Source organism: Mirounga angustirostris, unplaced genomic scaffold (assembly GCF_029215605.1).
Source record: "Mirounga angustirostris isolate CCGP_5_RB_7025 unplaced genomic scaffold, mMirAng1.0.hap1 SCAF_2, whole genome shotgun sequence".
NCBI lineage: Eukaryota > Metazoa > Chordata > Mammalia > Carnivora > Phocidae > Mirounga > Mirounga angustirostris.
The window spans coordinates 32,762,915-32,779,164 of NW_026991710.1; the positions used below are offsets into that span (position 1 = coordinate 32,762,915).

The window sequence follows — 16,250 nt, forward strand, 5'->3', positions numbered from 1 at the left end:
TCCCAGGATCCTGGGATCATGACCTGAGCCGAAGGCAGACGCTTAACGACTGAGCCACCCAGGCGCCCTGTAGTCCTCATTTTATACAATGTTTAATACTTTTTTTTTTAAGAGTTTATTTATTTGACAGAGACACAGCAAGAGAGGGAACACAAGCAGGGGGGAGTGGGAGAGGGAGAAGCAGGCTTCCCGCTGAGCAGAGAACCAGATGTGGCGCTCGATAGCAGGACCCCGGGACCATGACCTGAGCCGAAGGCAGACGCCTAGTGACTGAATCACCCAGGCGCCCGTTTAATACTTTTTATTAATAAAATTAAACTCACTTATACCTAGGACCATATTAAATGTCAACTTAAAATGTGTGAGGCATTGACTGAAGTCAGAGCCACTCTCCAACATTTCCAAGCTGTTTAATCACATGGATTCTGGCACTCTGGACAGCAGCTGGGGTTGTGATTGTTTTAATGCTTTGGAGCTATCCAATGTTGTGTAATGTCTTGCAAATTCTCTTGTAGTTTCTGCATTGTGCACTTGCTGTCACTAGGTGTCTTTACCCAAAAATTATATTAAAACAAATGGAGGTAATTTTGAATGTGGAGTAGAGATTCCACTTGGTGTGCTCACTGATGGGGCCAAGTGAATTTAGGTGAAAAGATACAAATCAAGGCTTAGATCCCCTTCTGCCTCCTTGTATATTTTGGCCAAATAGAGTGAAAAGAATTAAATGACACCGACGGTATTGTTAGCTGCGCAAGTGACTGAAGTGGGAGGAATATATATGAACTCTTATTAGGGGAGAGTGTCAAGATTGCTTTGCATTGCACTTTTTTTTTTTTTTTTTTTTTTTGGAATCATACATCTAAAAGGAAAAAATGTGCAGGACCATACATAGTTTTTCACAATTCTTTTAGGAATATACAAGCAGCAAAGTTAGAAATTACAGGTCTAGAATATACCAGTGGGAGTGGGTGGCTGCAGTTGTGTGGAAAATAAGATGGCTGGAGGAGCAGTTAGGGGACTGAGTATTGAATTGTCTACTTGGATATTGATATCCCCAAGAGTCACAACAGGAAAAGCGCTGAAAAGGCAGGCAGAAAGTCCAGAGCTAAACTGAGGAGTGATCCAGGGGTCTATGACTTTGGAAGATGGAATGCTTTGCCAGTAGGAGCTTTCAAAGAGTTGGAAAGTTTTAAGGAGAAAGGGAGAGCCTGGCAGCCAAAATGAGAAGCTGGGAAGAAGCTCACTCTACCTCAACATTCTTTGGTTACAGGGTCTGGAAAAGACAACAGCTCCCATTTGAGAGGGCAATGGGAGAGACAGTGTGCATAAGGAGATGCCAAGTTTGGTGAAGGGTATGTTCAGAGAAAAAGGGTGAAGGTATGGGGCTTTTGCTGATGATGGCCTTTGAGTTTAGGATGTTTGAGGCATAAGGAAGGGTATAAGATTGAAGCAGTTAAGGGGGATGGCTGAGTGATGACCTGGGAGTCTTGGACTTCTAGTGAACACCAATACAAACAGGGGTATAGGATGTGATTGGATTAATCATGATAATCTCTAAGGCCAATTATAGTGAAGCCATGAGTGTAGGGAGAGTATAGGAAGGCAGGGTTGAGGGAGCCTTGGCAAAAACATGTAGATCTCAATGGGTCTTCCTTTCAGACATGAGGATAGTGGTGCTGAGGCCAACAAAGAGGTGACACCATTGTGGGGAAGCAGAGGGGGTTCTGTGGGCATCTTTTAACAAGTCTGTAGATAATCTTTTCTTCCATCTCAATAAAACAGTAAGAATATCTCCCTCTCACCCCAGACTCAAAACCCACTCAAGTAATTGCCCCTAGCTCTGCCCCCATTCATTGTAAAACTCCTCCAAAGAACTGCTTGTACTTCTCACCCTCTGTACCCCCAGTTCTTTCCTTAACTACTTCAGATGGGCTTTCACCCCCATCACTCCACCAAAACATCTTTTATCAAGTTCACCAGTGAATCCTTTCTGCTAAAATGTTCAATTCTCTGTCCCCATGATTTGACTTATCACACATGGTTTTCTTTCACTGGATGCTCCTTCTCAGTGTGTTGGTTCCTCTAAACCAGAGCTCTAAATATTGCAGTACCCTGAGTCCCAGTCCTGGGATTTCTTCTTTTCTGTGCCTTACTGTCTCTTTAAGTAACTTTATCCAGTCCCAAAGATTATTCAAATATTATCTGTATTCTGTTGGCTTTTAATTTTTCTCTCTCTTCATGATGGAACCTTACTTAGGTCTGTATGTCTCTATCCAACTACCTACTCAAGAGCTCCATTTCGATGTGTCGTATGCACCTTAAAATCGTCATAGCCAACACATAAGTATTGTTTTTCCTCTGTGGCAGCGACTGCCAGCTGACTCCAACAGCCACACTTCACTTATTTGGTAAGAGAATTCCCGAATTTTAACTGGGCAGGTATTTTCCAGGATGAACATCGACTACATCTAGCCTCTTTCGGGTATGGTCATGTTACCAAGTTCTGGCTCATGGAATGTGAATGGAAGGGAGATGTACAACTTCCAGGACAAACCCTTAAATGAACAGGTAGCCCTCCATGTTTCCTTCCCCACCTCCCCAGCACTGACCCAGTGAGTATTGTGGTGAACTATCTTTGACAATGCAGAGAAGGACAACATCAGGTGGACAACAGCCGTTTGAGAAACATTGCTCTAGGGGTCAGTGGAGCAACAAGATAGAGTGAGTTCTGAATACCTAAAGCAAGGTGTAGTCTATTATGTGAAGAATGAATATTTATCCTATTAACAATTGTGATCCGGGGCACCTGGGTGGCTCAGTTGTTAAGCGTCTGCCTTTGGCTCAGGCCATAGTCCCAAGATCCTGGGATCGAATCCCATATCGGGCTCCCTGCTCGGCGGGAAGCCTGCTTCTCCCTCTCCCACTCCCCCTGTTTGTGTTCCCTCTCTTGCTGTGTTTCTCTCTGTCAAATAAATAAATAAAATCTTTAAAACAAAAAACAAACAACAAAAAAAACAATTGTGATCCAAGCCCTTACAAAGTAATAATCCCACCTTTATTCCTTATTTTAACAGTGGTGTTTGTTTCCTTAGCATGTTTTTTCTTTCTCTCTGCCTTCCTTTCTTTTTCTTTCCCTCCTTTTCTTTCCTTCCTTCTTCCTTTTATTTATTTTTTTTATTTTTTAAAGATTTTATTTATTTATTCATGACAGACAGAGAGAGAGAGAGGCAGAGGGAGAAGGAGGCTCCCAAGGAGCAGGGAGCCCGATGCGGAACTCAATCCCAGGACCCTGAGATCATGACCTGAGCCGAAGGCAGACGCCTAACCATCTGAGCCACCCAGGCGCCCCTCCCCCCTTTTTTTTTAAACATAGAGCCTTCTCATGAACTGAACAGGCTTCTTTTATGGCCATCCATGAAGAAGGATGACATCTCCCTTCCTCATCCCCACAAGAAAAAATTGAGAAAATAAAAAAGCATTATTTTTAAGCATCAGGAAAAACTGTGAAATATCATTATTAAAAATAACTCTACTGCAGGAGAATTTAAGATTTCACTTAATTCCCTGCCCATATATAGAAATCACCTAATATAAAAGAAATTATTAATTTTTGCTTTTGTTTTGTTTTTCATCTCTAGAACTAAACACAAGCTTTAGCATTCTTTTTTTAAAGATTTATTTATTTTAGAAAGGGGGGGGGCAGAGGGAGAGAGAGAATCTTGAGCAGACTCCTCACTGACCCCAGAGCCTGAGGTGGGGCTTGACGGGGCTCGCCAGGGGCTGGACCACGGGGCTTGATCTCACCACCCAGAGATCATGACCTGAGCAGAAATCAAGAGTCAGACGCTTAACCAACTGAGCCACCCAGGTGCCGCAAGGTTTAGCATTCTTAATGCCAGCAGTTCTTACCCTTAGCTGCTACTGGAATCACCTGTAGATGCTTAAGTCAAACCCCATACCAGAATCTCTGAGGTGTGGGGCCAAAGCACCAGGTTTTTAAAGCTCTCAAAGTGCAGCCAAAATTGAGAACTATTAGTCTAATTAGTTTGCTCTTTAGCTTTTATGACAATGGATTTAGTCACCTATTAGTCAAAATGCATTTGCTTTCCAGTTTACTTTTCAAGGATTTTAAAATCTTGACTGGAAACTGTGACAATTTAGTTAATTTTTCTTTTTTTAAGATTTTATTTATTTGATAGAGAGAGACACAGCAAGAGAGGGAACACAAACAGGGGGAGTGGGAGAGGGAGAAGCAGGCTCCCCACTGAGCAGGGAGCCCAACGCGGGGCTCGATCCCAGGACCCTGGGATCATGACCTGAGCGGAAGGCAGACGCTTAACGACTGAGCCACTCAGGCGCCCACCCTCTATTTAATGTTTTAATCTTTCATGTTTTTCTTATGCCAGACTCGGACCTAAAAGTGCCATTGTCCATTCTTAGTAGAGTTAATTCCTTCCAATAGAAGTTCAATGGAAGAACCTCCCAAATAAATATCCAGTTTTTGTACAACTTAAGGTTTTGAAAAGGGAGAGTGTGTATGTGTATGTATGTGTGTATGTGTGTGTGTTGGGTTGGTGAGGGCCTTTACATAACAGTATTTAGGACTTTACATTTTTACAAACACTTCATTTGCTTTTTACTTCAGCGTTCTGTAAAGTACCATATTTGATAAGTAAATGAGGAAACTAATGCTCCAAATTAAGTCCCAAGGGTCACATAACTTGTTTTCCTTAGTATAGGCTGCTCAAAATACCATTAGTCATTTAGTTACCAAACACTGGCATTCACACAGTTTCACAAGAAGGGGATATGTTGTAACATATTGAATGCAGAAGTAGAAATATAACCCGGGTCGCCTGGGTGGCTCAGTCAGTTAAGTGTCTGGCTCTTGGTCATGATCTTGGGGTCTTGAGATCAAGCCCCGCATGGGGCTCCCCACTCAGTGTGGGGTTGGCTGGAGATTTTCTCTCCCACTGCCCCTCCCCACTCTCTCTCAATAAATAAAATCTTAAAAAAGATAACCCAGCCTTCTTTTAAGCCAGCTATTAAAGAGATTTGCAAAAATGTAAAACAGTGCCACGCTTCTCACTAAATTTTCATTTTGGAAAATGGCTATTTTTTCATAAAAACCTTTATATTAACATGTATTGGGTTTATTGTTATTTTAAAATACTTAATACTTGGGCGCCTGGGTGGCTCAGTTGGTTAAGCGACTGCCTTCGGCTCAGGTCATGATCCTGGAGTCCCGGGATCGAGTCCCGCATCGGGCTCCCTACTCGGCAGGGAGTCTGCTTCTCCCTCTGACCCTCCTCCCTCTCATGCTCTCTGTATCTCATTCTCTCTCTCTCAAATAAATAAATAAAATCTTTAAAATAAATAAATAAATAAAATACTTAATGCTTTTAAATGTTCTGTTTTAATTTCGGATACAGTATATATTGATAGATATAACAATACATATAAACAAAAATTCTTTGGAGTCTCCAAACCAGAAAGTTTGAGAATCACTATAAGCTATATGCTATAAACTATATGCTATCTTTTAGATGTAAGAAAAGCTAAAGATCTGAATGAATTCTTTACCTTAACATTAAGCCCAGCTCACACAAAGCTACTTGAGCACTTTTTCCCCAAGGTTAAACACTATTGGCAATACTACGTATTTTTATTGCACATGAGATAATCACTACAATTAAGATAGTACTTTGAGAATTGGACAAAAATTACAGAATAAGTGATAAAGAACACCAATTGTCAACTATCTTTCTTACACAAAAACACCCTTTCAGTATCACTGATACTTTTGTAGATTAGCACTGGAATTTATGACAAGATTATTTTTTAAATGTTAATAACCAATTCTTTTTTTTTTTTTTTAAAAGATTTTATTTATTTGATAGAGAGACCGCGAGAGCGGGAACACAAGCAGGGGGAGTGAGAGAGGGAGAAGCAGTTCCCTGCCGAGCAGGGAGCCTGACATGGGGCTCGATCCTAGAACCCTGGGATCATGACCTGAGCGGAAGGCAGACGCTTAACGACTGAGCCACCCAGGCGCCCCTGACAAGATTATTTTTATTACAAGACTATTGCTACAATTATTCAACCTTAACTGTTGCCAGTTTATACCTATTTATGTGACTTTCGAGTTCTTAAAATATTGTGACACAATGAAAAGAATTCCTTGATGTTGTGGAGGGAGAAAATTACTACCCATTCTTCAATGGAGAAATTATAATTTTTAATTATACTTTATTTAAGCTTTCTTTAAGCCTTGTATTTTCTGACTTAGCTTTGGCTAATGGAATCATGCTTGAAGCTTGAGAACACCAGCTTTCAGTAGGCTGCTGTTAGTGAAACCCTCTGGGAAAGAGGATGTTGATAGAGGTACGATGTGAGACAGGACAGAATAAAATGTAGTTTTTAAGAAAAGGTTGTTAGATTAAAATTGAAGGCTAAGCATATTTGCAAGGATATAAATCAATCCATTTGTTGGGAGTTCTGGTGTCTGATTTTATCTGTTCTGTATGTTGTCACCACAAAATTCTACTTGCTGGATTAATTGCAAGGAATCCCCTTTAAGACACCCAGACTTCAAAAGTTTAATGTTTATATACTAATTAGTTATCAGGGAAAGCTGCATTCAGGCTTTCCCTGAATTACATTCAGTCTGTAATGCCTTTTGTATACACAGTGCTTCTTCCTTTGGCACCGAATTAATGAGTGACTATAACAGATTATTTTTTTAAAAAGGAAGATTATGTTTATTTATTTATTTAGTTCAAGAGAGAGCAGGGGGTGGGGTGCTGTATCTCACTATCCCAAGATCATGACCTCAGCCAGACACTCAACTGAGCCACCCAGGGATCCCAACAGATGCATTTCTTTAAAAACGACATAGGAAGGTTTCCTGGGTGGTTCAGTTGGTTAAGTATCTGCCTTTGGCTCAGGTCATGATCTCAGGGTCCTGGGATCGAGTCCCGCATTGTGCTCTCTGCTCAGCGGGGAGTCTGCTTCTCCCTCTGTGCTCTCCCTCTCTCTCAAATACATAAAATCTTATAAAAAACAACACAGTGGACTTATTCCATAATGCTGAATCTGCTTTGTAGTACATGTGCTCTTTGATTCTGCTCAGTTCTTCAAAATGAATAAAAATAATGCAATTCAAATCCGTTAATCATCAAAACATAGCCTGAGTGTCTGAGGTTATGAGCAGTATGGGAACCAAATATTTAAGAGGTAAGGCCTCTAGTATTGCAGGGATTGTAAATATTTTTTTCTCATTCCTAAATTTCCTGGAAATAAGCAGAGTGTTATACAAGGGAATATGATTTTTTTTTTTAAGATTTATTTATTTTAGAGGGGGTGGGGCAGAGGGAGAGGGAGAGAGAGAGAGAATCCCAAGCAGACTCCCCACTGAGTGCAGAGCCCAAAGCATGGCTCTATCCCACAACCCTGAGATCATGACCTGAACAGAAATCAAGAGCTAGATACTCAACCAACTGAGCCACCCAGGCGCCCCGGGAATATTCTTTTTTGATATGAAAGTTGCTTTATTCTTAAAACCACACATATTATTCTTCATCCCTATCTATTCCCTGCTTCCCAAACATCTCCTTCCACCTCCCTTTCAAAAGACATCTTAATTTGGCATCTGACGGTTTAAAATGTTTTCTGTAACATAATTCTGAATAACACCCATTCTAAAGCAGAAAGTTAATAAACAAATATAAACACTGTTGAAATGTTTATTGAACCAACATAGTCCATTTGTTTGAGAAAAGATAGTAAAAGTTAAGTTGCCCAGGGGAAAAGATCACTTTGATAACTTCAATTTTTAAAAATGTGAGCATGATAATCGTAGTTGGTGTTTATGGAACTTCTGGGTGGGGAGAAAAATTGACTCTTATAAAATGAGATCTGGAACTGAGACAACTATTAGATGAAATGGCAAGAAGCAAAAAAACCTTATTTTATGAGAATTCTACTTTCTGGGAGGAAAACTAATATTGCAGAACCATTTAATGAAAACTTAGTTTTACAGGGGTTCAGGTATCTACTGACATATATGACAAACTTTAGATTGAAATCATTAACTATCTCCAGGAAATTATATATTTCACAAATTTTGCTATTTTAAAGTAAAGAACACTTAAGTATCAGACAGACACCATGCCAGAGCAATTTTACCATTTTTACATGTATATGGGGATTAATGATCTTTAGTATCTGGGTGCATTCCAGGTCATAAGACAAAAGCAAATCTTTACTTTTGTGTGTGTTCAGTATAGTTACACGTCTAGCTCCTTTGGAGTAACACAGGTCTGCTCAAATATATAATTAACACTATTGCATATTATTCCCTCAAAGCAAATGTCTACTAACCCTGTATTCTAGGAAGAAATAAAAAAAAGAATAAGGAAAGAAATGTAATTGCAACCTAATTTCCTAGAGATTCTCAGAATCCCTACTTCTGAATATTGGCCCCACTGCTATTACATCCATATTTTTCTTGTAACTTAAAGTTCTCTCTGTGGAAGGCCTTTAGTTAGGGGTAAAAAATCTTACAAAGAAACTGTTTAATAAAGGACGTACACATTTTACTAAGCAAAAGATGCTTGCTTCATTTCCCACAAATGCCAAACAGAAAACAATACATTACTAACGTTTTCTATTTATTCATTAATAAAAAGTGCATAGTACAAGCCCTTTATCCCAGTCCAAGTACTCAGTAAAAGATTACAATAAACCCTGGGTGGCACAGACATGATTTGTTTGGCATGATTTAAACATTTAAAAACAGCAATTAATATTTAGTACAATCACATGACCACTTTCGCTTTTAACAAAGTAATCATCAGACATGGTAACAAATACATATGCTTTTTCATTTAGAAATATTATGTTAAGACTAAACCTACTATTGCAACAACAAAAATTTAACCCCTTATGTGTAAACTCTTCATTTCTCCTTCAAGTTGCTGTTTTGTGTCTTAAGCTGATGAGCTGGTCAAATTTTAGCACGTTTATTTAGAGTGACAGGCTTTAATTCAGAGTGGTAAATTTCCAAGGTTCCTTTGAAAATAAAAGAATTCAGTAATTCTATAAACACTATCACATCACATACCACAATGACACTAAAAGTAACCATGGAATAGCTGAACCTAATATTTACTTCAGAAAATCTCTGCAAGTTATTTAAAATACGACTTGCTGGCCATGGGATAGTGCTTGGATAGATACATGATAAAATCTTTTACTATACACTGTTCCAATGTTAACTTTTTCCATATGGAAAGCAAGAAAACATTATTTTGCATAAGGGACATTACATGACTGTAAAACAAAATAAACTTAATGTTATTTGTGGTATATTTAAGAGCCAAAAGTGATTAAAATATGAAGCTTTATCTTTCTTTTTTCCAGATTATTTAAAAATGATTGTAGCCACAGTTCTGGTGAGTGTTTATAAGCCAAGTAATGAATAAGAGTGTGCTCAATAAAAAGGCCACATGTAGAAGCTTTAAGAATTAAACAGAATAATATAAATTACTAGTTAGGTTAACAGGAACACTTTATATGCAGTAGTATGCGGTCCTTCTCAGGAATGTAGAGAAATTTTACAAGCAAAAAAACCAAAACTAAATATTTCTCCAGAAACTTTTGTTGCTAATTAAATAGATGGTCCATATGGAAAAGGTTAATATACTAGATGTACTGTCAATTAAATGTATGTGACAGAAAGGAAGAACCAGGAATAAGAATCTAGATTTGTAAGTCTCTAACACTAGACATTCTGTTTCCATGTCAAGGCCAATTGGCTTCAACCAAAGCCAATTCTCAATTACTTGTGAGCCACAGATTCAGTGAATGCATCAGTATCTCTGCCAGAGGTTGGCTTTCTAGCAGCTTAGAGAACAGACTGGTAGGATGTATGTGCAAGCCTTCAAAGTCCAGGGACCAAGAGCAGGAAAAGGAATGCTTGTAGAGATTTAACTCCATCCCCTGCCATCCCTGCCCTTTCTGCACTGAATACTCTAACAGCTATAAAGCTGGGAAGGCTTCCAGTAGGCCACAGCAAGAGGAAGAACCTTAAATCTATGGTGCTCACTTATCCGAGATTTGACTTACCTGTGTTATGATACCCCTCAGTTAGCACAAGTAATTAGGAGTAGGTGATACTATGTCAAGAAGTTGAGTACAAAGCTAAGATGCACAGAAGGAATGCAAGCAGTCAGTATTGGATTACATAATGAAATGAAGCCCTTAAAAAGTTTATGGCCTAAAATGTATATAATAATAAAGGGGAAAAGAATACCCTAGGAGCGTCACACAATTGTATCAGAGACTCTATTAACAGCACAATGATATAGAGAAGTTTATTAATTCATACAAGTAATTTCTCAGATCGATACAGTGAAAAGCTAGACTGATCTGGGGGGAAAATCCTTACATTGATAGCAAAATATCTTCTAGCCCCCATAAACCACCTGTAATCACTTGCTAAGAAAAAAATTCCATAACCACATAGGTGATGCAGACTTGTTTTTATCTCATTTGTATTCATTTTCTTTCAAACTAAGCAAAACAATGCAACCTTTTACTTTTTATACATTTCAAAATTTTACTTATATTAATGCTCCTCCCCACCCCAACCCATCTTATTACTAAACAAGAATGAGATAAGGGGTGAGAAAAAGATCCTTGATTGCTTTTTCATTTTCCTCCTTTTCCCTTGGAGTAAACCATCAAATATTTTCTGAAGTCAGAAGGATAACAAGAGACTCAATTTTTTCTTCACAGAAAAAAATAGACTAAATAAGTAAATAGCATTCAAATGTCAGTAACCCAATAGGCCCCCAATATAGCTTTAAGATAGTTCCATTTAACAGGGAAGTGTAAGAACAGAAAAGGTTCCTGAGAGGCACCCATTTAACAAATAAATTATAGCTTAAATTATTACTGTATAGAATATACCTGGCAAAGGCAGAAAGCATTAACTTTTTTCCTCCTTTCATGAACCTTATAAGGCTATAATGGACTGTAAATCACCCACTATATTTAAATCATGTTTAAAGTTCTCCTAATATTAGACATTTTTGTGGGAATAAAAAACTTAGTAAACAACTATTTCATTTCTTCTCCCCTCTTTTTCTAGCCACACAAGCCAGGTGTAGTGGATGACACAGATTTGTAAAATATTCCAAAGGCTGCCACAATCCCAAGAACTAGAAAAAACTGCCACCCACAAATAAACTATTAAGGTAAATGTAAATACAGTGTGGCTCTAATTTTTTTTCATACAATCTCAGACAACCCCAAGTAACTTTATAAATACCTTATGAAAAAAAAAGCAATTTTAAAACCTATCAAAACTATTTAAAATATTTAAAGGCAGAATCTCAAATTTCCTTCAATCAGGCCAGAAATCATCACAAAAAATTATGACCACAGTTACAAACAGAATGAGTGGAATGTTTAAGTTTAGGATAACCAAAAAAGCCCATGTAACTTTTTTAATATAATCACTTACTCAAATATACTGTAAAAAGGAATGGTGATAACACAGGAAGCAAAAATAAGCTTGCGAGTGAAATTTCTAGAAGCTCATGAAAACAATACCATCCCATATTGCAGATGCAAAAGGAAAAACAGTCTAATGGGGTTAAGAGTACTCTGGTCATCTTCGTTCATTTGGTCGTGCAAGGTGTTAACTATTTTCACTTCCCATATCACAAAGTTAGTCCACAGGAGGGGCTGGTGGATCTTGTCCCTGGCATTAGAAAGATAGAAATTATGGAACTGACTTCTTAAATCCCAGTGCAACCAATCTAACACATATAGTAAGAACTGAGCAGCATGCCTCCCCCAACCCTCCAATCCCTAATCATATACTTATTTGAACTTTTCGTAAGTTTTTGCACAAGGGAACACTAGCTTAACACTATAATTCACCAATGTTTGTCTTATTCCTCCCTGTGGCATGGAAGAAAGGAAAACTATGTAACAGTAAAATGATATGGACGAAACTGCGCTCCCTGACAGCTCCAGAGATGACATTTAAACCAATGAAGGTAGTATCATCCCTCTTGCTTAAGGTGACTGGGCACATTACAAAGTGAAAGGAGAGACTTTTGCTTCTCACTACAGAATGTCAATGAGGAAGCATGTGGCTCCAGTTGCTACTGGCAGGCATCCTATGACCACAAAGGGAGCTCATTGTGGAAGGAAGCTGATGGAATGAAGAAAGACAGTCAGTCTTCGATGATACTGTTAAACAATCTAAACACTGACCCGACCTCTCTGGATTTTCTAATGTGTAAACCAGGTGGAGCTGATCTTTGCTACTTGCAAGAGAAGGTATTTGAACTGGAAAGGAAAGATCAGAGCTTTTAGGAATCTTCAGGAAGATTCCATTTATTTACTCTGACACGTTATATGAGGCCCTGGTTGAGGGTAGTCAATTTTCTACTTGAAATTAGTATGTTTTCTTGCTTACTCCTAGGGCAGTGGGCCTACTATCCAAGAACTGCTGGCCTACAATGAAGTAAGGTTTAGGGGCTGTCATCTTAAATTTCTGTCCCTTTTGATGGCTTCTAGGCCAGCTTATTAAGTTGGATTTCTTTAGCTGCAAATGTTGAGGAAGTTGCTCTTTGATATGAAAGTAATAAAACTGTACCTACAAAGTAAGAAAAAACACTGAGGAGAAAGCATCTTATCAGGACAATATACAAGCTGTTTTATGGATAACTTCTTCTCCAAGAGAAACAAAAAATAAATTTAAGGCAAATTTTTATATAGTGCTAATGATGCATTCTTTCTTAAAGTCAGCATGGCTACATATCTAAATGTTCTATTCCTAAACAAACCAAAGCACTGACCAATTATCATTCCACATTTGCTTTCTCCTACATAAGGAATTAGTTTAACTAAACTTCTAATATTAGCAATACAAGACTGTGGAAAAAAAGAAATTATTTTAGGAATTCCACATGGTGAAGGTTGGAGAAGGGAATTAGTGGGATAATTTGGTGTTCAACAAGTGAACTCATCATGTAAATATCTTTAAAGAGGTAACACCCAAGTCAAATAGAAAAGAAAAAAATATAAATACCAGTTCTCAAAACAATTAAAAGGAATCCTTCAGTGAAGTTTCTGTTAAAGACAGCACCAAAAACTCCCTGTTGGGTCACTTTATTTATCATATTTTTTATCTCGAAGGTTCTAAAAATGGTAGTAATCATGACTATCAAGATTTACCAACCTGAATGAGCCTACCTCTCTTCTGTCAGTTCAGTTGACCTATTATGATGCAGAACTGGAAGAGTTTAAAAGAGATTGGATGGGAAAACAAGAGGAAAATGGGATTTCACCAGATAGGCTCAGGGCCTCTATTGTATTTAATAGCTAGGACAGAAGGGGAGAAAATGAAGTAGAGGGAAAAACATTTGAACTGTAGCTAGTAAGAGAATTTAGGGAGCTGGAACCATGAGAAGCAAGGGATCAACTGTGAGGAACTGGGGAGTGGAAGACTGAGATTTGAGAAATACTGCTGTAGATTATTACGAACTGGATCATTTTTTTATTAAAGAAAGACTGAAATGTGAGTAAAGATTGGAATGTATTTTAAAATTCTTTTTGGACTACTGGTCTGCGCTTTTCTCTCTATGTAACTCCATGAAGACTAAGCCATTTGGGGTTGCAAGATTGACAAGGACTACACTGGAAGAACTTATTCCGTGAGCCGAATCTTCCTTTTGCTAATTCTATTATTTCAGTCCAAGCAAACTCCTTCTGTTCCCAGACCATACCCATCCCCTACCCAAATGAATTTCTAATCCACAACACTTACATTATGAGGACTGGTTGGCTTGCCAGTTAGGTTGGATCCTCTTAGATTAGGAGGTCTCAGTAGAAACAAGATCACCGCAATAACCATCCAGGCCATCAAGATCATGGTAATACTGACGCCATTATCACCAGAGGGCCCTGGTACTAAAGACAAACAAAAAATGTATTTGCAACAAAAACTGTAGCATGGTTATAATATTGTTAGATAACATAAAAAGAAATCCTGATGTTTAAATGCCAATTTCAAAAACTGTATCGATATTAAAACTGTATAAATAGTTTTAAGAAGGGCAATTATGAAATATTACATCTTCAATTTCCCTTTCCTCTTGTGAGAAAATCTGAATAGTAAACAGTATAAAATAGTCATAGGACAAAACCTGTTATATAAGGATTTTAATAGTATAGTGGTTCTTAGTATTTTGGTGTGATAGAATTCTTTGAGAGTTTAAAAAAATTAAGGACTCTTTCTACTCTAAGAACCCATATGTACACACTCAATTTTGCATATAATTTGGGAAGGTTCATGAACTCACAAAACCACCAATCCTTAGATACACTGAGATCTACAAAACCCAGGTTAAGATCACCTGATGTATAGTAAAAACACTCTACTTCAGGAGGGGAAAATTCTGCATTTTAATTATAGAAGCAGCATGAAAAAATAACAGAGCATAAGGAAAAGGGACCATTTGGGTTGTATAATACATAAATTAAAGATCCCTTTCATGATATTCTCAAACAAAGAGATAATAATTTGGCCTTCTTTTTTTGCAAAAAGAAGTTGGATTCAGAGCTAGATATTCTAAAGTCTATGCATTTATCAAGAGAAAAAAGTCAGGGCTGTGTGTGATGGTAATAGTCTCTCCCAGCTCCTTAAGGCAGCCATATCTAATTTAATCCATTATAACAAGTACCTAGCATAGTGCCTGGCCCACAGTATGAGCTTAACAAATTTCTGATAAATAAAACAGACTTATAGTTGATGTACATTAGAGAACTCAGTTGTCAAAAATGAAAATTATAGATTAGATTTCTAAAGAAAAACACAGTATATCTAAATGGTTACTAAAATAGTTCATCAGGACTGTAACTGTAGTTTTGGTCTCCCTCCCTGGAGAAAAAGTAAAAGAAATCCAGACAAGTTGAAACTAAGCTGATGCACTGCATTGGGGAACGTGGGCCCAGGTCTCATTCCGAGGAAAGGGAAGGGATGGGTGGCCTTACATGAGGCCAAAGGATTAGTGACCAAAGGGAACAAAAGTCAAGCACACTGCCGGGCTGGCCCAAGAGCAGGCTGGATAGGAATGTGGCCTCTTGTCCAAACCCCCATCACGTCCCCAGAAACAGGTAACATCGGACTCCAGGTCACCAAAACTGCATAATCACACAAGGCATCAGTGGTTTTTTCCTCTATACCCATATCCACTCCTTTCTTTGTTCTCTCCTACTATACTAAACATGCCTCCCCTCATTACTAAGACAAATTTCTCCACTTAAGTTTTGGATCCCATCACTCTTGCAGAGATCTTATCCATTATCCTCTCTCTCATGTATTCAACATCCCACTCTGTTGCAGCCATCCTGCAAATCTCCTAAACACAACCAAGTTTCCACCCTCTTGGGGAAAAAAAAAAAATATCCCTCCCTCAAACCCTTTCCCTGTCCAGCTATCCAAGCTAACATCTTAAGAAATGACTATATTTCACTACCTCCCATTCACTCTTCAGGTGGGTACCCACCTCCATCCTACAAACAGCTCTTCAAAAGGTCACCTATACACCTCCATGCTGGGAAGTCTCATGGATAATTGTAGTGCTCATTTTCCATGACCATTTTCTCCTTTTAAAAACACTTTCTTCCTCTGTCTTCTTGCCTTACCACTGCGTAATTTTCTTTCTTACACTTCCCACTCCATACATGCTTGTTTTCCTCTTCCTGGCTTTTAAATTTTGGAATTCTCATGGTCAATTTTAGATTCCTTTCTCTTCTTGCTCCACACACGGTCATCCTCACCTGTGGTTTCATTTACCTTCTCTATGCAGACCACCTCTAAATTTATATATTCCAACCCCAGCTCTTCTGAACTTCAGACCAAATATCCAACTGTCTGTCTACAACTATTTTTTTATCTTCATACCAACAGTTTTTTTTTTTTAATTTTATTTATTTATTTGACACAGAGAGAGAGCACAAGCAAGGGGAGCATCAGGCAGAGGCAGAGGGAGAAGCAGGCTCCCCGCTGAGCATGGAGCCTGATGTGGGACTTGATCCCAGGACCCCAGGATCATGACCTGAACCGAAAGCAGATACCCAACCGAGTCACCCAGGCGCCCTTTCATACCAACAGTTCTTAAACTGTAGTATACGTTCCAGCCATTCAGCAGCTTCTTAAAATTGCA

General features: G+C 38.4%; 1 protein-coding gene across 2 annotated transcripts in view; it reads right to left on the bottom strand.

Moving 5' to 3' along the window:
- Positions 1 to 8,651: 8,651 nt before the first annotated feature.
- SMIM14 (small integral membrane protein 14) overlaps positions 8,652 to 16,250 on the bottom strand; it is an 83,503-nt gene continuing 75,904 nt past the window's right edge. For both annotated transcript variants that reach the window (XM_045881299.3, XM_045881298.3), the window contains 2 exons: positions 13,850 to 13,992; positions 8,652 to 11,770 (listed from right to left, as the gene is read on the bottom strand). In XM_045881299.3, coding sequence (XP_045737255.1) covers positions 11,738 to 11,770; positions 13,850 to 13,992 — 176 coding nt within the window. In that variant the 3' untranslated portion in view covers positions 8,652 to 11,737. The remainder of the gene's footprint in view (positions 11,771 to 13,849; positions 13,993 to 16,250) is intronic.